General features: G+C 52.0%; 1 protein-coding gene across 1 annotated transcript in view; it reads right to left on the bottom strand.

Annotated features, from left to right (window-relative positions):
* Nucleotides 1-703: 703 nt before the first annotated feature.
* cacna1ab (calcium channel, voltage-dependent, P/Q type, alpha 1A subunit, b) overlaps nt 704-22,054 on the bottom strand; it is a 135,614-nt gene continuing 114,263 nt past the window's right edge. The window contains exons 39-48 of the mRNA XM_061230582.1: nt 20,593-20,699; nt 18,225-18,340; nt 15,773-15,876; nt 11,840-11,949; nt 11,179-11,310; nt 9,306-9,422; nt 5,148-5,187; nt 3,533-3,731; nt 3,165-3,412; nt 704-1,354 (exon numbers count right to left, since the gene is read on the bottom strand). Of these exons, the coding sequence (XP_061086566.1) occupies nt 704-1,354; nt 3,165-3,412; nt 3,533-3,731; nt 5,148-5,187; nt 9,306-9,422; nt 11,179-11,310; nt 11,840-11,949; nt 15,773-15,876; nt 18,225-18,340; nt 20,593-20,699 (1,824 nt within the window). The remainder of the gene's footprint in view (nt 1,355-3,164; nt 3,413-3,532; nt 3,732-5,147; nt 5,188-9,305; nt 9,423-11,178; nt 11,311-11,839; nt 11,950-15,772; nt 15,877-18,224; nt 18,341-20,592; nt 20,700-22,054) is intronic.

The following is a 22,054-nucleotide window of genomic DNA, read 5'->3' as shown; positions in this document are numbered from 1 at the left end:
CATTGCGGCCATGGAGCATTATCTACAGTTTCTACAGTTATTAGAGGGGGAGCTGTATTTTAAAAACAAATAAATAATTCGTTCTACAGTACAGAATATGTACCCGTATTGATCTCAAAGCTTTGGCTTCTTTCACTTAGCTCTAGTTTACTTTGATGAATGAACCTGGTCTGTAAATATATAATTTATATTTTCTGTTGATTGATTGTAGCAAAATATTTATTTTGCCCCAGGTGTATGAAAATATACAGGCTGTTTTTTTTCTGCCTTGTTAAAAGGCACTCTCATGTGAAATCGCCTCTAGCACGTCTAACACGCGGGACCCAGCCCTTAGTGCCAACCCTGCTCTCGCTGTCACCAAATCCACACAAATACACACGCCCCTGGCCTGGCGTCGCCCCGTCCTCGACATCCTACCCTCTCCTCCGCCCCCCACCAGGAGAGGGAAAAAGAAAAAAAAAAGAAAGAGAAAAAAAGACGGGTAGAGTGGGGTTCGAACAGCGCAGTTCCTTGCGTCTCTCTCCAGCCAGGCAAGTCGGTTGCGTGCAAAACCCATTTTCTGGCGCGTGTGAAAACGTGCTCTCCCCCACAGTCCCCCCCCCCCCCCCCCAGCATGTTACTCCGTGAGAAGAACAGAATGTATTGCACCCCCCTCCCTCACGTCCCTCCCCGGCCCTGCCCTGCCCCCCCGGCTCCCCGGAGGCTAGCACCAGTCATCCTCGTCTGTCTCGCTGTAGGGTTCGTGCAGGCCCTTCCGGGGGCCTCTCGGGTGCGGGGGCCTGTGAGTCAGGTGGGGGGGGCCCCGCCGGTGGGGTGAGGGCGAGGTGGAGCGGTAGCCGTTGGGCATGCGGCGGGGCGGCGGCTGGCAGGGAGGAGGGGCGGCGTTTCGGGAAGTCCTGGGCGAGCGGGGGCTGAGGTTGGGGTTGGGGCTGGGGTGGGGGTTGCCCTGGTGGATGCTCTGGTCGTAGGCGGGCGGCTCCTGCCGCTCGTAGTCGTAGTCCTGGTCGTAGAGGCAGCCGTCGTCCGGGCCGTCGGGCGGGGCGGGGACCCAGCGGGAATGGCGGCCGGAGCGCGGAGAGCCGCGGGGGGAGTTGTGGTGGGACGGCGGGTGGTGGTGGTGATGGTGTTGGTGGTGGTGGTGGGGCTCCTGGCCCGGTGGGGAGCAGTGCCGAGGGGTGGGAGAGGCCAGCCTGCCCTGGCCGTGGGGGGCGTTGGACGCCTTGCGTAAGGCCGGCGAGTAGGCGACGTGGGGCCGGGGCGTGGACGGGGTCTGGGGCAGCTGCCGGCGGCCACGGCGGGGCGTGCTGGTGCCCGAGGTGGAGGGGACGGGACTCCCGCTCACCGAACTACTGCCCTACACCAAAACAAAAACAAGGCAAACGGAGAAAGCACAACAAATTAACAACGACAGAACAACAAGAAGAAGAAGAAGAAAAAGAGGAAGAATGCCGTGACTTGCAGACAGCAGCAACAGTCACGTGAGAGAGAAGTGAGAGAGAAGGGGAGAGAGAAAGAGTGAGAGAGAAGGGGAGAGAGAGAGGAGGGTTAGGGCAAAGAAGAATGGAAAGAATTTGTGGAGTAAACGAGAGAGAAACAACATTTTGCACAAAGGAGAGGGGACACAAAGAAGATCAGCAAAGGAAAGAAAAGCGAAGCTCAGTTAGAAAGTGAAGCTCAGGGATTTGTGAGTGTGGCAGCCCATTCTGTTTTACATGCCTTTTAATGGCAAAAATGTTGAGGCCAATTGCTGATTAAAACGTTGCCTCAAAACCATTCTGTACAACACAAGGATGTCCATAAGTGTACATGGTACCAGAACCACATCTTGGGCAAAAAGCTGATGATCAACACTGTAGTCATTTAATTGGACCTGCAGCTATATGTCCTGGAAACTTGGGTGAAGGGGGGAGCTGAGCTGTCAGCTGATCCCCAATTGGTGGTGAGTTAGGTCAGATGGTGCAGGAAGCTGCCAGCCAGACCAGGTAGGCCCCAGACATGTAGTGAGGGTTGGCAGGGAATGCCTGGCGGAAGAAGACTCCCAGAGAGATTCTCCTGCATCCTAGAGGAGGTTGGGGTGGATGAGATCCTTCCAGGGATTTTGAAGGCTCTGGGTGTTGTTGGATTGTCATGACCGACAGAAATCATCAAGGTTGTGTGAAGTTTGGGAACAGTGCCATTGGAGCGGCAGATCGTCCCCGTCAGCAAGGGGACGAATGTCAATCGACATGAGGGACAATGCAGGTTCCTTCGTGGCTGCAGAACAGTAAACCAGCTTTGTACCCACTCGCAGATGTTCTCAGGGGGCATGGGAATTTGCTTTTCCAGTCTACATGTGTTTTGTGGACTTGGAGAAGGCAAATTGACCGTGTTCCTTGGGGTATCTTGCGGGAGGTGCTGTGGGAGTATGGGGTGCCGGGGTCACTATTGCAAGCCATTTAGTCCCAATACACTTCGAGCGAGAGCCATGCTTGCATTCTCGATGTGGGAACCTTGGAGTCAGCCAAGGGTGAACCTCGTCTCCCCTCCTGTTCCCAGTATTCATGGCCAGGATCTCAAGGGGCAACCAAGGTATGGAGCGGGTTCACTTTGAGGACAATCTCTGCGGTTTGCGGGATGATATTGTCCTTGTGGCCATGGTCCTCTCCCGGGAAAAGATGGCTTGTCCCCTTCAAGTAAGGGGGAAGCAACAGTCCCAGGTGGAGGGGGTTAAGTATCTCTGGGTCTTATTCATGAGTGAGGGAAAGGGGGATCAGCTGCCATCCTTATGGACACGGATCTGTCTTCATTCATGTTGAGTACACGTGTGTATATTTTCATTAAAATTCTAAATTCTCTTTAAGTTAAATGTTTCCGAATGTCCATGCCAAGTAGTGCCAGAGTTAGTAGTCAGTGTTAAGAGCGGGGGTGTCAGAGGTAGTAGTCAGTGTTAGGAGCGGGAGTGTCAGAGGTAGTAGCCAGTGTTAGGAGCGGGGGTGTCAGAGGTAGTAGCCAGTGTTAGGAGCGGGGGTGTCAGAGGTAGTAGTCAGTGTTAAGAGCGGGACTGTGAGAGTTAGTAGTCAGTGTTAGGAGCGGGAGTGTCAGAGGTAGTAGTCAGTGTTAGGAGCGGGAGTGTCAGAGGTAGTAGTCAGTGTTAGGAGCGGGGGTGCCGGAGGGGTGAGGCCCACCTGTCTGTGCGTCCTGCACTCGCGCCCCTCGCTGGGCGAACGGGACCAGTGCCGGTCGCGGTCGCGGGACCGGTGGCCGTACTCGCCCCGGTCGTGCCGGTCGTACCGGTCCTTATCCATGGAGCCGTGGTGGTGGTGATGGTGGTGGTGGTGGTGCCTCCGGTCCTTGGCCCGGCCGCGGTCGCGGTCCTTTTCCCGGGGCGGCAGGTCGCCTGACTGCGTCGTCGTGCTGAGGTCTGTGCCGAGCCCTGCCGGGTCAGGCCCAATCAGTACCGCCAAACAGAACCCCAACCGCACCCCTTCCTTTTTCGCACTCACACACACACACACACACACACACACACACACACACACTCTGATATCCTGACCTGTGTCTGCGTCGGTGTAGCGGCTGAGAGAGCGCTGGGAGGCGCGGTGGTTCCGGTCGCGGCGCCGCTGCCCGTGCCGGGCCGGCTCGTCCGGGGTCACCCGCTCCAGGGAGTAGTCCTCCAGGTGCACGCCGGTGCCCCCGCGCCCGGGCACCAGGGACGAGGTCGAGCCCCGCGAGGGACTGCCGTCCGCGATGGTCTGCAAGCGGGACGGAGGGCGGGAGAGAGAGAGAGAGAGGGGGGCAGAGAGACGGGGTTCCTTACTCATTAACGGTGTAGCGAGCCAGCGGAGGAATGTTTATGTGTAATTTCCGTCTATGTGTGTGCGTGTGTGTGTGTCTCTCTGTGTTGCGAAACTGGGACACTCCAGCTGTTTCCAGACGCACAGTCTGTTCAGGCAAGGCACGTATCTGCAGTCCCCACTGAGGGAGGAAACCAAGACACCAAACCGGTATGGAGAGAGATAGAACCGGAGCAGGGGGGTGCGGGGAGCTCAGGCCATGCCTTACATGCACCCAGAAAATGTCCATTTCCTGTCCCCCTAACCCCCCCCCCCCGCCCCGCCCCTCAAACACATGCCCCGCCACCACCCCACCCCACCCATCCTCAAAGCAAGGAACATGTCCAACCACCGACAGTCATTCCCTCATTCCCTCTCCACGCTTCCATGGCAAAGTTCTCGCACCCCCCCCTCCCCATGCAATCAAGAGTCATGCAGACTCCAGAAGCAGGGGATGTGCATAGACACGTCAATGCACACACCGATGCGTGATACATGTTGGGTACCGACAGCTGGAGAAGCTGCACATTATTTGCCACACTGGAATATAGTGCATTCTGGGAAATGTAGTTCTGTAAACAGTAGTTGAACAAAATGGAGCATTCGAAGCCAGAAGAAAGGTCCAGGGCACACAGCGGCCCTCTAGGATCTGCTGTAAAAGCCTTTTAAGATACAAGATTGTGTATGTGTGTGTGTGTGTGTGTGTGTGTGTGTGTGTTTGTATGGTTCCAGCAGGAAGCATAAACACACACACACACACACACACACACGGACATCGCAACGTGTGTACCACACATTCAAAGGTGCATAAAGAGCAGCTCCAGGAGAAGTAATGCAGGAAAAGAGGCAGGCAGTCAGTGCAGTGCATGTGGAACACAGAGGGGATGATGGGAAAAGGGAAATCACCTCTCCTTCCACTGTGTCTCAGAACAACCGATTTCCGACCATAGGGTTTATGGGCGTAAACAGCTCCATGTTTGCCCAGTCACCACTGTTACTGGAGACCTGGATCCCATTACTTTACTTGTGTATCCTCATATTTTTTGCAGCTAAAGTAAAGTAAAACTAAAGTAGACTGTAAGTAGCAGCCTTTTCTGCTTTCTCTCCAGACAACGAGTAGGCAAAGAGTACGACAACGGCCGAGGAGAAGAACCAAAGTTAAAACGGGCGCTTGGCAGTCACCAATCGAGGGAGGAAAAACAGTAGACCCAAAAGACAGGTGGAGGAGGACGGGAAGAAGACATACAGACAGGAATAGGAGACGGAGGCAGAGGGATATACCGAGAGAAAGAGAGATAGAGAAAGAGTGGGGGAGGTTGGGGACAAGGTACATACACTGAGGTTATGTCCGCGTGGCCTTCCTTTCCTCCTCTGTAGAACAGGCAGGCAGTACACACCAGACCATAATTACGGCATACGCACACAGCACCACACAGCACAGCGACACAGCCAGAGAAACACAACGCAGCAAAGGCGGGGAGGGGGTCAGAGGGAGAGGGGGACCAGGAGGAGAGGGATGGAGTCATGGGAAAAAGGGAGGGACCAGGAGGAGAGGAGACCACAGAAAAGGACAGGAAGAGGAGAGAAAGGCGTGAAGGGGAGGTAAGAGGGGATTAAAAATAAAATGGAGTGAAAGAGAAAAAGAGATAAACCCGTTATTCACAGACACAGTAGATGCATACCTACAAACAGAGAGAGCATAAGAGCGAGTGTGCACAAGAGCTATACAGATAAAAGAAAGAGAAAGGAAATGGAGAGAGATACACTTACCATGCTAGAGTACACACACTGAGGAGCAGAGGTAGGGTGCAGAGGGGAAGGAACATACATATAACACATTGTCCTGCATGTGTAGAATAAACTACTATACCTACAAAGTACAGACTAACCACCATACCCAGACAACACTATAGAACAACAACTACACCACACTGCACTACAGAACCATTCAACATCACTCCGCTGAACAGAACCATCCAACAGTACTCTACCGAACAGAACCATTCAACGCTACTCTACCTAACAGAACCATTCAACGCTTCTCTACCAAAAAGAACCATTCGACACTACTACCACTGTACCACCCTACGCTGCACTACCGCAGCACACCATGCCCTGCAACTCTCTAGAACAAAGGAGTACCAAACAAACTGCACTACCAATCGAACAGAACAATACCTTGCATCCACACACATGCACACACACCTCGAATTTAAGACTGCACCAGGCACAGTTGGACCAGCGACTATCGGAGGAATGGTTACATTACATTACATTATTGGCATTTGGCAGACGCTCTTATCCAGAGCGACGTACTGTTGATTAGACTAAGCAGGAGACAATCCTCCCCTGGAGCAATGCAGGGTTAAGGGCCTTGCTCAAGGGCCCAACGGCTGTGCGGATCTTATTGTGGCTACACCGGGATTAGAACCACCGACCTTGTGTGTCCCAGTCATTTACATTAACCGCTATGCTACAGGCCGCCCTGATATGGTTCTACAGGGATTCTACTTTCGGAGGCAGGGGAAGCAGACATTGAGCAGATATCGCACATATACCACTGGTAGTTATAAATGGTGAGAGACGATTGGGACGTATCGCATGTGTCAGCCTCCGAACCCGTTTCAGAGGCCAGTACATTAAATACACATACTGTAGATACACCCAGTGGGAAAGAGTAACTTTCGGAGCAGGGGAAAGCAGGAGCAAAGGAGAGAGTATGTAGGTCTTGGGAACTGGAGCAAGAGAGGGAGTTAAGGGAGTCATTGCAATAGTGTGTGTGTGTGTGTGTGTGTGTGTGTGTGTGTGTGTGCGCAGTACTGCAGTAGTTCAAGGGAAGATGCATGTGTACCCCACTGCTTGCAATGCTCTTGTTTACAGCTTGCTGTCATTGGCTAGCCCTTGTGGTGAACAGGGAAGCAGCCCTGTGTGTAAGTCTTCTATTCTGCCATCAGGTCGCTGAAGAACAACAACAGTCCTGACCCTGAGATCCTTCAACAGGGAGGGCTGTCTCTAGACCTGAGCAGTCCACCTGATCATTTCTGAAGTTTTAAGACAAGAATGTGTCTCTCCCCCCCCCCCCCCCCCCATCAGTGGAGGGATGCAGACATCATCACCAATGTTAAAAACAAAGGTGACAGATCCGACTGTGGCGAGAGCAAGGGGATATCTCTCCTTGCGGTTGTCGGCAAATCCTGGCAAAGAACATCCATCCATCCATCCATTATCTTAACCCGCTTATCCTGAACAGGGTCGCAGGGGGGCTGGAGCCTATCCCAGCATACATTGGGCGAAAGGCAGGAATACACCCTGGACAGGTCGCCAGTCCATCACAGGGCACACACACCATTCACTCGCACACTCACACCTATGGGCAATTTAGACTCTCCAATCAGCCTAACCTGCATGTCTTTGGACTGTGGGAGGAAACCGGAGTACCCGGAGGAAACCCACGCAAACACGGGGAGAACATGCAAACTCCGCACAGAGAGGCCCCGGCCGACGGGGATTCAAACCCAGGACCTCCTTGCTGTGAGGCGGCAGTGCTACCCACTGCGCCATCCGTGCTGCCCCTTGGCAAAGAACAAGCTCGACAAATTCATTGGGAACCTCACCGAGGATCTCCCAGATCTCCCGGAATCCCAGTGTGACCTCAGAAACAGAAGCGTGTGGACGTCATCTTCACCGGACGGCAGGTGCAGCAAAAAAAAGGGTCGGGAACAAAAAAACCAAGATTTGTTCACGGCCTTTTGTGGATCTCCTCTGACACCGTTCACCGTGACCTTCTCTGGAAAGTCCTCCGGCACTGTGGCTGCCCCGGGAGGCTTGTGAACATCCTCCGCCAGTGGTCGTTTTGTCCCCCACCGGAACTTCCCATCTTTTCCATCACTGACTCTCCACTTGCCCGTGTGTCACACTTAAAAAAAAAAACTTGGGAGCATTCTCTCGGAAGACTGCAACATCAACTGGGACTTCCACAGCCGGATCAAACAGGCCTCACCCTCCTTCGGATCAGGTTCTCTATAACAGCAACCTGCACCTTACCACCAAGGTCTGTCCACACTCCTGTATGGGTGTGAACAGTCTAAAACAACTTGAGTCCCTTCATATTTACATTACATTACATTATCGGCATTTGGCAGACGCTCTTATCCAGAGCGACGTACTGTTGATTAGACTAAGCAGGAGACAATCCGCCCCTGGAGCAATGCAGGGTTAAGGGCCTTGCTCAAGGGCCCAACGGCTGTGCGGATCTTATTGCGGCTACACCGGGATTAGAACCACCCCAGTCATATACCTTAACCACTATGCTACAGGCCGCCCTATATAAAATGGCTTCAGCGCATTTTGAAGGTGACCTGGTAGGACTGTATCCCGCGCCTCAAAATCCTAAAGCGGACCACAGCAGAAGTGTCGAAGCTACCATCGCTCACCACCAGCCCAGATGCATTGGCCACAGCATCAGAATGGACCGTATTCCCCTGGGGAATCCCATATGGTAGCATTGAGACAGGGTCATCGCTCTGCTGGTGGACAGAAGAAGCACTACAAAGACCAACTGAAGACATCCCAGAAGGAGTGTGGACTAGACCCTGGTGCACTGGATAAAATGACCTCTGACTAGACCAACTGGGTCAGGTCATAAAGGGGTGCAGCTGTGCGTGTTTTTGTACGTCTGTGTTTGAGGGAGAATTGAGCGACCCACAAACAGGAATGGGGCGTGTGGGGGGTGGGGGTTGTCTGTGGCGGGACACCCAATCCAGTCTGCCCTCCCACTCCAGCTGGGTGAGCCCCCTGGCACCATCCCAAAACAGGCTTAAGGAGTGTGCCCTGAGCTAACTCCACCTTCCCAGCAAGAAAGAGAGCCCATCGGGCCCTTTTAGTCTGTACTGACGGGGGAGAGAGAACTGGAAGGACTGCAGAGCAGGAATGAGTGATGCTGAGTCTGTGTTAGTCTCATACGTGGCTTAAAGAACATTTTTGCTTGTTTTAAGTTATTTTGTGTCTTACCCCATTGACAAATCTTGAAATAAGTCCAACTGTCTCTCCTCATTGGCAATATTTTTGTCTCAAACAGCAATAGAAACAGAATGTTAAGTCTGAATATAAGACCAAATTGCTCGACTAACTTATTCTTTGGATTTTGCAGCGGGAGACCCTGTCCTACATCCGACCCTGACTCCCGGGCCCAGACCTGGGGTGAGCCCTGGTAAATATAGAGTATCTGTCAAACGGGCCCAAGAGAGTGGGCGAAAAGGTTATTTTTTTTGGGTGGAGATGCTCCCCACCAAGTCAGTGGTTGGGGTGCCGAGTGATCAGGTTGGAATGGGAGGTCGAGTGGTAAGGCGGAGCGTGGGTTGCTGTGGGTTTGAAGGTGGGGGGGGGGGAGGGGGGTAAGAGGAGGAAGGGGAGAGGGGTGCAGAGAGGGGGCGCAGGTTGACAGTTGGTGGGGGGGGGGGGGGTATGGGAGGATGGAGGTGCTCGGTGCTCACGTGGTGGTCAGTTGAGAGTCGGGGCATGGACACGGCCCTCCCATGGGTCTCCATGGGAAGACAGGGCTCGCTGTCCGAGCGGCCGCCCCTCCCCAGCCGTCTCATCTCTACCGTCTGCGGAGACACAGGGAGAGGGGCGTGACGGCTGCCGGACAGGCCGGGGGGGCACCTGGGGGCACCTGTGCGCTCACGTCACGCGGGAGAAACGTGAAAAACGACGGGGAGGATTTCCCATCGCCCTGATTCGGGGTGGCGTTCACGCTTTGCACATCTCTTGCTGAATAAAAAGCCAGCTCAAGCTAGGTTTTGAAACAGCTGGTAGCTGGATGACCAGTTCAGGCTAGCTCCCAGCATGACATGGTTTGAAACAACTGGTGGCAGCACTGGCTGGTTGGCCAGCTCATACCCAGCTCGACCAGCTTCTGACCAGCTTTGGCCAGGTACATTTTCAGGCTGGTAAAGCTGGCATAGCTGGATTTTTCAGCGGGGATTGGTTGGGGTGGACTTGTTTGGGTCCCAAAACAGTTGCGACACACACACGGTAAAAATGTAGCCAATACCTATTGACACCAGATAAACATGCTCCAGTTCGTCAGAAATATTGTTAGAGAGAGAGAGAGAGACAGAGAGAGAGAGAGAGAGAGAGAGAAGGAGGTGTGGGGGGATTGGACTCCACCCCCCTCCCAACAGGAGACTGGTGATTGGGCATGAGATGAGCATGATGGACAGAGAGGGTGTGGCCTATGTGTGAGAGAGAGAGATAGAGAGAAAGAGAGAAAGGGAGAAAGGGAGATAGAGAGCAGAAAGAGCGGAACAGTAAGTGAGAGAGAGAGAGAGAGAGAGAGAGAGAGAGAGAGAGAGAGAGAGAGAGAGAGGGCAACCTTGATTCTCACGCCAGAGATCTTGAGGCCAGAGAGTAAGCGCACGCGTGGGAGTGAGGGCGAGGTCCTGACAGTGCGGGGGGATCCGTGAGAGGCCCCCCATTTCAGGGCACCATAATGTTTGGGACACAGCAATGTGATGCACATGAAAGCAGCCATGTTTAGTATTTTGTTGCATGTCCTTTGCATGCCATGACTTCCTGATCAACATCATCAGAGCCTGGATATCTTATTTTCAGGTTTGCTGAAACCAAAACTTTTTGCAGTAGATAAGAAAATAGTTGTTTATCCTAAATATTCTGTCCATTGAGTTCAACAGGACAATTTGTCTGGAGACCCAATTATTTTTGTATCTATTGCATTCCTGGCAGCAGCATGATGGTTTGAAGCTCAACATACCTTGCACCCTTGATGACTGAAAGCCATTTAGCCAACAAATGTGATTGTGTGTGAGTGTGTGTGAGTGTGTGTGTGTGAGTGTGTGAGAGTGTGTGTGTGTGTGTGTGAGTGTGTGTGTGTGTGTGAGTGTGTGTGAGTGTGTGAGTGTGCGTGTGTGTGAGTGTGTGTGTGTGTGTGTGTGAGTATGTGTGTGTGTGTGTACTCTGTGTGTGAGTGTGTGAGTGTGCATGTGTGTGTGTGAGTAAGTGAGTGTGTGTGTGTGTGAGTGTGTGAGTGTGTGTGAGTGTGTGTGTATGTGTGTGTGTGTGTGAGTGTGTCTGAGTGAGTGTGTGTGTGTGAGTGTGTGAGTGAGTGTGAGTATGTGTGTGTGTGTGTGTGTGTGTGAGTGTGAGTATGTGTGTGTGTGTGTGAGTGTGAGTGTGTGTGTGTGAGTGTGTGTGTGTGTGAGTGTGTGTGTGTGAGTGTGTGTGTGAGTGTGAGTATGTGTGTGTGTGTGTGTGTGTGAGTGTGTGAGTGTGAGTGTGTGAGTGTGAGTGTGTGTGTGTGAGTGTGTGTGTGTGTGTGAGTGTGTGTGTGTGTGTGTGTGTGTGAGTGTGTGTGTGAGTGTGTGTGTGTACCTGGTCTGGTTGCGCTCTCTCAGGACTCCAGTTCCCGGCCTTCTGGAACATCTCCTGTGCTCGAGTGGTCATCCAGGGCTGACTCCCGCTAACGCCCCCGTCCAGGGGCCTGTGAGACAGAGCCGGTCAGCCACAGCGCCCCCTGCAGTACACAGCGGCTCCCTGCACACCCCTCTCCCCCCCTGCACACCCCTCTCCCCCCCTGCACAGTCACTCAGGTGTCATTCGGCTTTAGCAAAGCCCATGCAACATTTTTTTTTTTTTTTTTTTTTTTTTTTTTTTTTATTGAGGTGAAAATTGGTGAGAGAGACAATGCAGGGACTTGTATAACGCTGTAACATTGGAAGCATGAGACATCGCCTCAGGCCCCACACACCGAGGGGCCGAGAGTGCCTCTATACTCCATCAGTTATTACGCAACGTTTTACTCTCCACGGCATGACCAGTTAATTACTGTTAATTCATTGTACGAGAGAGAAAGGGTTAGACAGAGAGTGAGAGAGAGAGAGAGAGAGAGAGGGTGATCAGTGGAGGGAGAGAGAGAGCGATAGAGAGAGAGAGAGAGAGAGAGAGGGGGATCAGTGGAGGGAGAGAGAGAGCGATAGAGAGAGACCAGGTGTGGGCAGGGCGGCACTCACGCGTCATTGGCGGGTTCCTGAGGAGGTTCGGGGAGGCAGCCGACCCCCTGCCCGCCGTCCTGGGACGGGGAGGGGGGCTCCATGCGCTGAAACAGTAATGGCGTTCGATTCTGTGTGAGATACGACATGGCCCGCGGCTGGTATCACACAGACTACTGGGAAACGGAGTCACAACATCCAGTGCGGAGACAGTGGAGACGGCTCCAAAGACGGGTGGATGGAAAGACGGCAAAGGGTCAAGTCCAGAGGCATTCTGGGAAATGAAGTCCTTTAACCACGTACAGTTCATTCCGGTCGGAATGCGGTCGCCGGGGCTGTGCTGTCTGGTGGGTGCCGGTGCGTTCCGTTGTTAACTGCCGACCAGTAATTGGACGGCAGTAACCGGTTCAAAGCTACTTTGGTGTCTTCCCAGTAACCAGGAAATGACATCAGCTGATCTGACGGACACTCATCACCTTACATTTTCAGAGACTTAAGGGACAGTCCGTTACAATACCACCTCTGATGGAGGATAGATCGCGACTCGATTACAGTCCAGAGTGTCGGTCGGCTGAGCGACCCTTGACCCTGTCATTCAGTCCTGATGCAGACCCTGACTACAGCACCCCCCAGACCACAACAGCTTGGTGGCTACACCGGGAGACACCGACACCAAACCAACCAAACAGTCGACCCAACCGACTGACCCGACACAGGCATGCATGGGGAGAAAGTCATGGTTAGAACATCAGCAACCCACATATACCGTCCAATCAAATGAGGCGTAACGGGACTGATCATGGGTCAGGTTGGTCTTTTAGCCAATGAGATACACAGGGTTAACGTAACCAAAATCAACAGTGAAGCAGTACTCATCACAGAAGAGGAATTAGGGTACAGAAACGACAGAAAACACCACAAGAGGAGAGGAAAAGAGAGGAAAATAAAACTGGGAGAGAAGGATGAAAAAAAGAGGAGTAAAAAAAATGAAGAAAGGGAACCATTGAAAACAGACAGAAACTTGGGAGTGCAGCAAGACCCAGAGGAGCATCCATGGGCGCTGGAAGACCACCTGCATGAGACCAACACGGAAATGGACCATCGGCGAGATGGGGTGGGGGGTGGGGTGGGGGTGGGGGTCCATTCATCATTCATCCCTTTAAGTCCCGCTCCACTGCTCCCATAGGCCGTATGTACCGTCAATCAAACCCGGTGGCTTAAAAACTCACAGTGACCAGCGTATTAAACAGAGGACAAAATGCCTTTGTGACAAGGTATCAAATATGGAATTTTTTAAAACGAAGAAAAAAAAAAAACTCTAAGGATTAAGAACAAAATAGAATAGAACGTTTTTCTCGATAGACGTTACATAAAACCTGTATCCCACCGATCAGGATTCATGGTATGGGCCCTCATAGACCCTCCTGCTCTGTGTGGGCCCCCTTCATTGTACTTTAACTCTGATAGGCCACTGATTCTGAAACCACGGACGACATCGCACTACAGAGGCTGTGGACACAGATCGTTAAGGGATGAATGAACAGCTGACATGGGATCAGGCCTTGGGGTTAGTTCAGTTTCGCCCCAGTCAATTCAGAAAAGGAGCTGACGTTTTAATTTGTGGGCTGAAAAATTTCCACCGGACACCAAGCCGATTGGTGCCTTGCATGGAAACCATTTATGTGTCTAGAGACGAGCAGTATTTCATATACAGTACTGTGCAGAAGTCTTAGGCACCCTAGACTTTATTACATATTTATGTTTTTTTTTTGTGTGCGTGTTACACATTTGAGATTTCCAAATATTCATTTTCCAAAAGATTTAATTTTAATACAAACATATTACTGTAAACAATTGACTACATTTACATAAAAACTTTATCAAGGCTGTCTGAGATCAGAAGCAAGGACCCCACTAAAGTCTGCAGAAGAACTGTGGAAAGTTCTCCACATGCTTGGAACAACCTCCCTGCTGATTGTCTTATAGAACTGCAGGACAGCATTGGCTATCTCAGGGAAGTGATGCAGTTTTAACGCCAAAGGGTGGTCACAAAAAATATTGATTTGATTCACTTTTTAACTTTTTTTTTAAACTTTTTGACTAAAATGTAATGTAAAATGTATAGTAGGTTTATTTAGGACCTTTCATTTAATTACTTTTTTAAAGAACCTTATCTGTACAGAATGTTGTACAGGTGCCTAAGACTTCTGCACAGTTCTGTACATGTATTTAACGTATGCATTTCACATGTAACACGTGTAATACAGTGTCTTCATCAGTCTGATCATGGGTAATTGTTTTGGAGGCATTTCGGAAGAAATGACGTGTTTCTTTGCCCATCCGAGACCATTGGGCGCTTTTGAATTTGGCATGATCTCCTGAACTGTCTGAACTGAAATGGAGCTGAACCCCACACCTGTACTGCATACGGGTGGGGGGGGGGTTAATGTGGTCACAGACAAAGAGCCATGTTGTGTTAGTTCCGTTTTTTTCTCTAAATAATAACACATACAGTACACCCGTCTACATTCACCAACCAAACCCCATTCCACCCTGCTGAACCCCCCCTCACTAATATCCCCCCAGCTCTGACAATTGCTATGACAGACATCCTCAGCACTGTACTTAGGGGGGCGAAACCTGACTGTAGGTTTCCTATCTCTGACGCCATTTGTTATGATAATTCTGTTGCTATTCTTAGTCTGCAGCCCACAGCAGTAGGGTAACCACTTCAACACATGAAAGGCCAGCTCTCTGCTGGAGCTGCATTGCGCTGAAATGACAACAAAAAAAAGAGAGAGAGAGAGAGAGAGAGAGAGAGAGAGAGAGAGCTGACATGCAGAGTCGCGGCGCAGGCAGTTGCAGTTACACTGGGAGTCCACCGGGGGCCGCTGCCGCGTACTGAAAAAATCGTACACCTCACCCAAACTCCCAACTCCCAACGATCCGAGCGGAGCTGGGCAGGAGGAAGAGGGGGAAGAAGAGGGAGGGAGGAAGGGAAGGCAAGGGAAGGCAAGCGAAGGCTGGGCAGATGAAATGAGGAGCGGGGAAGCAATGGCGACGAGGGTACAGAAGAATGCGCAGGACTGGGCTAAAGAGCAGTGCGTGACGGGATCGATGCCGTCGTAAAGCCAGTGGGGAGGGAAGCTCTATCCGTGGAGCCTGGGGCGGGCTCCGCCCGGCACTCTGGACCAATCCCACCCAAGGCCCAGTCTGACGGAGCCAACCAACCGCTTCACAAACTGCCACAAAACCCTGTCAGCCAAGGTGCAGCCAAAGCAATGTGCAACAGGGCCTCAACCCTGGTGTGCTGCACCGACTTCAGTTTGCATGAGTGTAGGATGGATGAATGCATTTTTTTTTTCTGAACCAGTCCAGCACCAGGACTGGTAGCCAGTGATGAAAGGAGAAATGGAAGGTGAGAGGTAAAGTAGCAGCGTGAGAATGGAAACCCAGCAGCTTATCTAATGCCCAACTAAAGCTAATAGCTCACCCAATACCCAACTAAAGCCCAATAGCTCACCCAATACCCAACTAAAGCCCAATAGCTCACCCAATACCCAACTAAAGCTCAATAGCTCACCCAATACCCAACTAAAGCTCAATAGCTCACCCAATACCCAACTAAAGCCCAATAGCTCACCCAATACCCAACTAAAGCTCAATAGCTCACCCAATACCCAACTAAAGCCCAATAGCTCACCCAATACCAAACTAAAGCTCAATAGCTCACCCAATACCCAACTAAAGCCCAATAGCTCACCCAATACCCAACTAAAGCCCAATAGCTCACCCAATACCCAACTAAAGGCCATCGTCTTATCCTACGTAAGGGAGTCATAGCTCTGGGCATTGCTGGGTGGGGGGAGTTCTTGCAGATGGTGGAAGGGTATGTGGTGCTGGCGCTTTGCTGGCGTTTGCAGGGGCTGGGGTGGGGGTTACCATGGCGAGTACCTGCTCCTCCCGGAGAGCCTGGAGCTTTTTGGCTTTGCTCTGCCGGTAGTACTCCATGATCATCATGGCAGCGTAGATCTTCCCCACCGTCAGGTCTGTTGCTGCTGAGAAACGGACAAGTTAACCTGCGCGATTAGACTCGGGGGATGGACCCTTAGCGGAGGGGATGGGAGTGGGGGGACACAGGTACAAACACAAACACACACACAATGCCAATAGTCTTTTCACAGACAGACCCTCGTTTAAAAAAAACAACAACTCATCTTGGCTTCCCTATTGGTTCCTGGGGACTCAAGGCCACTTTAGTGTGGTTGGATACTTAGTGCTGTGGGTTAGTGGGTCAGTCATAACCACGCGGGAGTTACTGTATGGCTGTCCGGGGTACTGTTCGCCATTCTGTAGCTTAATGTTTTACGCCTTAGCAGAAGACAAACTTCTGGAGGCATCAGCCAACTTCTGGAGTCACAATGTCTACAAACAAAGTACATAAAAGCCCGTTCATACCACCACAGTAAAGTGACCAAAAGTGCCACGGGTCTAGAAGGACCAAGAAGATAATTTACAGATACAACAGTACAAAGAAAAGCTTTGAGAAAATTCAAATTGAGTAAATATTTAACCTGGACACAAATGTAACACCTGCAATATTACACTTACAGAATGCAGGAATCTGTGATGCACAGGTCAACGGCAGACATAATTTATCGCTGAGGAACATTTATTTGGGAATTTTATTTTAAATATGTGACCCATCCTTAAAGAACAGCTCTAGTTAATACTCTTGACTTTCATTCACTGGCAATTGGACCGGCAATATTGTTTGTTTTTTGTTGTTGTTGTTGGGTATTTTGTTTGAAACCAAAACGCAATAGCCAATGTTCTCCCCAGTCCACTCAACGCAACCCTGGAGTGAAAAGACTTCTATAGAGGTTTGAACCTTTCTACAGCAAGGTTCTCTATAGCAAGGCACCCCCTGATCGCAGACACAGAGGCAAGCAAGGTCTCAGGTGGGCTGGGTGTGGACAGGCAGGGGGGGGGCGGGGTGGCGGGGGGTGTGGACGAGATCTGGAGTAGCTTTGGTTTGGCTGCAATGTTGAGCAAAGCTTACTGCTGTGCCACGAGATGGACTATGGCCTGGATTCAAGCAAAAATTTGTTCATAACTTTCAACTGACTAATACGGGGGAATGAGAGCATTTCCCAGCCTATCTTCACAACCACACTTGGACAAGCCCATTTTTCCAAAGCCGTGTCTGTGAAGATACATGCTTAACTAGCACAGCTTCCTTCAAGTTATAGCTGAGGTGAGGCGAGTGCTGGATGCTGTTTCTGTGTGGGCAGCTGTTCTTAGCAGGGTAGCACCCAGTAAAATCCATCCATCCATCATCTGAACCCGCTTATCCCAAACAGGGTCGCAGGGGGGGCTGGAGCCTATCCCAGCATACATTGGGCGAAAGGCAGGAATACACCCTGGACAGGTCGCCAGTCCATCGCAGGGCGCACACACCATTCACTCACACACTCATACCCACGGGCAATTTAGACTCTCCAATCAGCCTAACCTGCATGTCTTTGGACTGTGGGAGGAAACCGGAGTACCCGGAGGAAACCAGTAAAATGTTCGCCTTTAACTTAACCCTAGCGGAGTTTAATGGGGATCACAGAACGTTGTGTGGTCTGTTTTGGCAAAGGGTATTCGGCTGGAATGGGATGTAGGAGCATGGTATGTCGGGACAGCACGGGGTGAGGATGGGGTAGTGTGGTGTGGGGGCGGCCTGTAGCGTAGTGGTTAAGGTAAATGACTGGGACCCACAAGGTCGGCGGTTCAATCCCTGGTCAAGCCACAAGAAGATCCGCACAGCCGTTGGGCCCTTGAGCAAGGCCCTAAACCCTGCATTGTTCCAGGGGAGGACTGTCTCCTGCTTAGTCTAATCAACTGCACGTCGCTCTGGTTAAGAGCGTCTGCCAAATGCCAATAATGTAATAATGTAATGGTGTGGGGTGGGGTGGTACTCTCTCAGAAATAAAGTGGAGGTACATTTTTGTTCTTCCAAGGATCAAATATCAAAGTGCAGTAATGTTTTCTTTGGGTACAAATGAGTATATATCGTCCAAGCAAAGAAGTCACAAATGAGTTATATATTGCTGGCTAGGGGTACGGTTTTATGTACTTATAGGGTACTGGCCCAGCAACAAGCATGTGTACCTTTTGAGGCTCCGTTCCTACCTTTATTTCAGAGAGTGCGGTGTGAGATGCACCTTGTCAGGAGCTCTACTGACGGTGTTAGGCAGCAAGGCGGGGACGGGGCGGGGTCGTGGGAGAGGTGGGTGCGTGGGCGGGGGCTGTGCCTGGTCGATCAGAGGGTCCTGAGCAGTGATTGGGGACCCGGCTGGGAGAGAAGCTTCCTCTGATGAGAGACAGGTCGGCGGGCTCCTCCCGCGCAGTCACTTACACTTGTGCGGCGTGACCAGCAGGTCCAGGTTCTTCTGGGAGAGATGGGGCCAAATCGCCATCATCTCCTTCCGCAACTCTGCATCCATCTGGTGTTTGTCTGCACCTCCTGCACCCACCGCGCACACACACACACACACGCACACACACACACACGCACACGCACACGCACACACACGCACACACACGCACACACACACGCACACACACGCACACACACACACCCGCACACCGATCCATAGATCCACACCATCACAGTGACATGGAACACACATACACACACGCACACACAAACCCATCCATAGATCCACACCGCCACGTTGTCATGGAGGACAACAGACGTACATGCACACACACACACACACACACACACACACACACACACACAAGCCAGTCGCACACATGAACACATGGCCATTCACACACACAAAGAAATGATTTTTATTAACAGGTGCCGGGTGCACACACATTGGCCAACCACAGCTCACACTTGTAGAGGGCTGTACATATGGACAACAGTTCTCTGTCGGAGTCAACCGGCGGTCAGTACAACAGGACTGGGACAGGACTGTAACTGGTATCTCGGCAACAGTGACGTCTCGGTCGGCACGGACTGGCCCGTCGAGGCGTAGGTGGCCCCGCCCCGGGAGAAAGCCCGAAACCTGGGGTCTACCTGTGGGTCCACAGGGCGGGAGCCGGGCAGACCGCCCGTTAGACCAGCTCCTGCGAGGGACAGTGGCTCAACGGCACGGTCCGTGCTCTCTCGGTCCTTTCCCCGTTACCAGGGAGACCGTCCGCATGTCATACTGTAGACTGTATCGTTCAGCACAGTAGACCACACTATACTGTAGATTGTATCATAGGGTATACTGTAGACTGTATCGTTCAGCACAGTAGACCACACTATACTGTAGATTATATCATAGGGTATACTGTAGACTGTATCGTTCAGCACAGTAGACCACATTATACTGTAGATTATATCATAGGGTATACTGTAGACTGTATCGTTCAGCACAGTAGACCACATTATACTGTAGATTATATCATAGGGTATACTGTAGACTGTATCGTTCAGCACAGTAGAGCATCACACTATACTGTAGATTATATCATAGGGTATACTGTAGACTGTATCGTTCAGCACAGTAGACCACACTATACTGTAGATTATATCATAGGGTATACTGTAGACTGTATCGTTCAGCACAGTAGAGCATCACACTATACTGTAGATTATATCATAGGGTATACTGTAGACTGTATCGTTCAGCACAGTAGACCACACTATACTGTAGATTATATCATTGGGCGCTGAAGATTGTATCATTCTGTGACAGGGTAATGCAGACGATCACACACTGCGGTAGATCGTATCATAGAGTGCGGTAGATCGTCTCATAGAGTGCTGTAGATCGTAGGGTGTTATAGATTCTATCTTTGGGTGGTGTAGACTATCTCATCGGGCAACTACAGACGGTATCGCTGCAGATCCTATAATGGGGTAGGACAGATTCCTGGTGCAGCTGTTACGAGTAATTTATTGGCTCTGGGAGGCCACGCGACTGCCAGCGGCCCGGTGAGTCACTGCGATGAGTCACTGCGATGAGTCACTGCGATGAGTCACTACGATGAGTCAATGCGATGAGTCACTGTGATGAGTCACTGCGATGAGTCACTACGATGAGTCACTGCGATGAGTCACTGTGATGAGTTACTGCGATGAGTCACTGCGATGAGTCACTGCGATGAGTCACTACGATGAGTCACTGCGATGAGTCACTGTGATGAGTCACTGCGATGAGTCACTACGATGAGTCACTGCGATGAGTCACTGTGATGAGTCATGGCCACGTCACGGAGAGAAGCCCAGAGTAAGAGCTCTTACAGGGGCCACAGAGAGACGGGCCAGGGGCCACAGAGAGACAGGCCAGGGGCCACAGAGAGACGGGCCAGGGGCCACAGGGAGACGGGCCAGGGGCCACAGAGAGACGGGCCAGGGGCCACAGAGAGACAGGCCAGGGGCCGCAGAGAGACGGGCCAGGGGCCACAGAGAGACAGGCCAGGGGCCACAGAGAGACAGGCCAGGGGCCGCAGAGAGACGGGCCAGGGGCCGCAGAGAGACGGGCCAGGGGCCCCAGTGCACCAGCATGTCCTCACTGACATGCTCGTGATGGAGGAGAGAGAGGGAGGGAGAGGGAGAGACAGAGGGAGAGAGGGAGAGAAAGGGAGAGAAAGAGAGGGAGAAGGAGAAGGAGAGGGAGAGGGAGAGAGAGAGGGAGAAGGAGAGGGAGGGAGAGGGAGAGAGAGAGAGTGATAGGGAAGATAGAGAGAGAGAGAGAGAGAGAGAGAGAGAGAGAGAATCCGTACCTTTGGCGATCTTGATGTCCAGAGCAGTACGGATTAGGGCCATGAGCGTGGAGTTGAAATGAACCGTGTTGTCATCGGCGACGGGCAAATCCATCCGCAGTAATCTCTGTGGAGAGCCAATCAGCAGCAGTGAAGAGGGCGTGGTCAAAGTAGGGAGGGGGGGGGGGGGGGTTTTTTCTGAACCTCCAAATAAAAAGGGGTGGGGGGGGGGGGGTGGGGAGCTCTATAGATGGGGTTCAAATATCTCATTTATCTCACCCTGCCTGGAAGACTCTCAGTGTCGCCATGTTGCCTGGCTTTTCTTCACGTCTGAACGACTCCCTGAACAGTCTGTAGGCTGTATAGGCCAGTAAGCCCGTCTTATCTTTCCCTCTCTTTCTCTCATCCCCCCCACCCCGCGCTACCTCTCCTGCGGGCGGGCGGGCGAGGGGGGGGGGGCGTGCGGCATCCCTGTGCACCTGCGGTGTGTCTGTGAGAGCGTCTATGAAGCGGCGGCCATCAACCAACCAAACCCCAAAAATCATCAGCAGCCAATGACTCATTAATGCACCCATTAATGCGTACGGAGCGGCGTGCGTCCGCGCGGTTAATGCACACACTCGCACACGGCTTCAATAAAGTGCCTTTGCTTTATTGAAAAGGCGGGGGGGGGGGGGCGGGGGCAGGGGCGGGGGCGGGGGGGTGGGGCCCTCACAGCACAGAATGGCAGCATCGCTAGGCCTAGGCGTCTACCCTTCTCCAGAGGGGGACGGGCGGGAGGGGGTACCGAGGCAGGGGGAGAGGGTGGGACGGGGCCAGTCAGCTATAGAGCCCCCCCCCAGTGGAGGTTCATATAAACGCGACTGAGTCTCACGCCTCAGTCGGATCGACCGATAAAGCGATACATAAAAGCAGGGATCGGGGGAAGGTCGCTGTTTTTATCTATCGTTTTTACCGGTTGTTAAAAAAAAAAAAAAAAAAAAAGTTTCAGTTTTATTTTTTTTTCCCGTTAGCGCGCATGCCGTTAGTCAACGCTGAGCTCGGGATGCTGATCCTGTCGCCGTGGCAACAAGCCCAGCCGTGCAGCGGAGCCATGCCACGCCCCCATGCAGCATGCAGCGGCGAACGACAACAGCACACGCGTGCACACACGTGCGTACGCACACGCACACACGCACACGCACACGCGTGCGCGCGCACCGCAGTTCACAGGCTAAGCGGCCGTGCACATCAAGCACTGTGTGTTCTTCGGTGAGACAAACACACACGCACACACACACACACACACACACTGTAGCTGACAGGCATTCACAGAGTCTATCCAAGATACATCCTGATTCTCTGATCTCTCAATGCAACCTACGAGGGGCTTAGAATAGAGCAGCATTCATCGAACAGAAAAGAGAAATCGGTGCGACTGACCAGGATTAGGGAGTGTTATGGATACATAGTGAGTGCTATGCTACTTAGAGCTGGGGATGG

This window comes from Conger conger, chromosome 2 (assembly GCF_963514075.1).
Source record: "Conger conger chromosome 2, fConCon1.1, whole genome shotgun sequence".
Lineage (NCBI taxonomy): Eukaryota > Metazoa > Chordata > Actinopteri > Anguilliformes > Congridae > Conger > Conger conger.
This window is presented reverse-complemented; position numbering and strand designations above follow the sequence as displayed.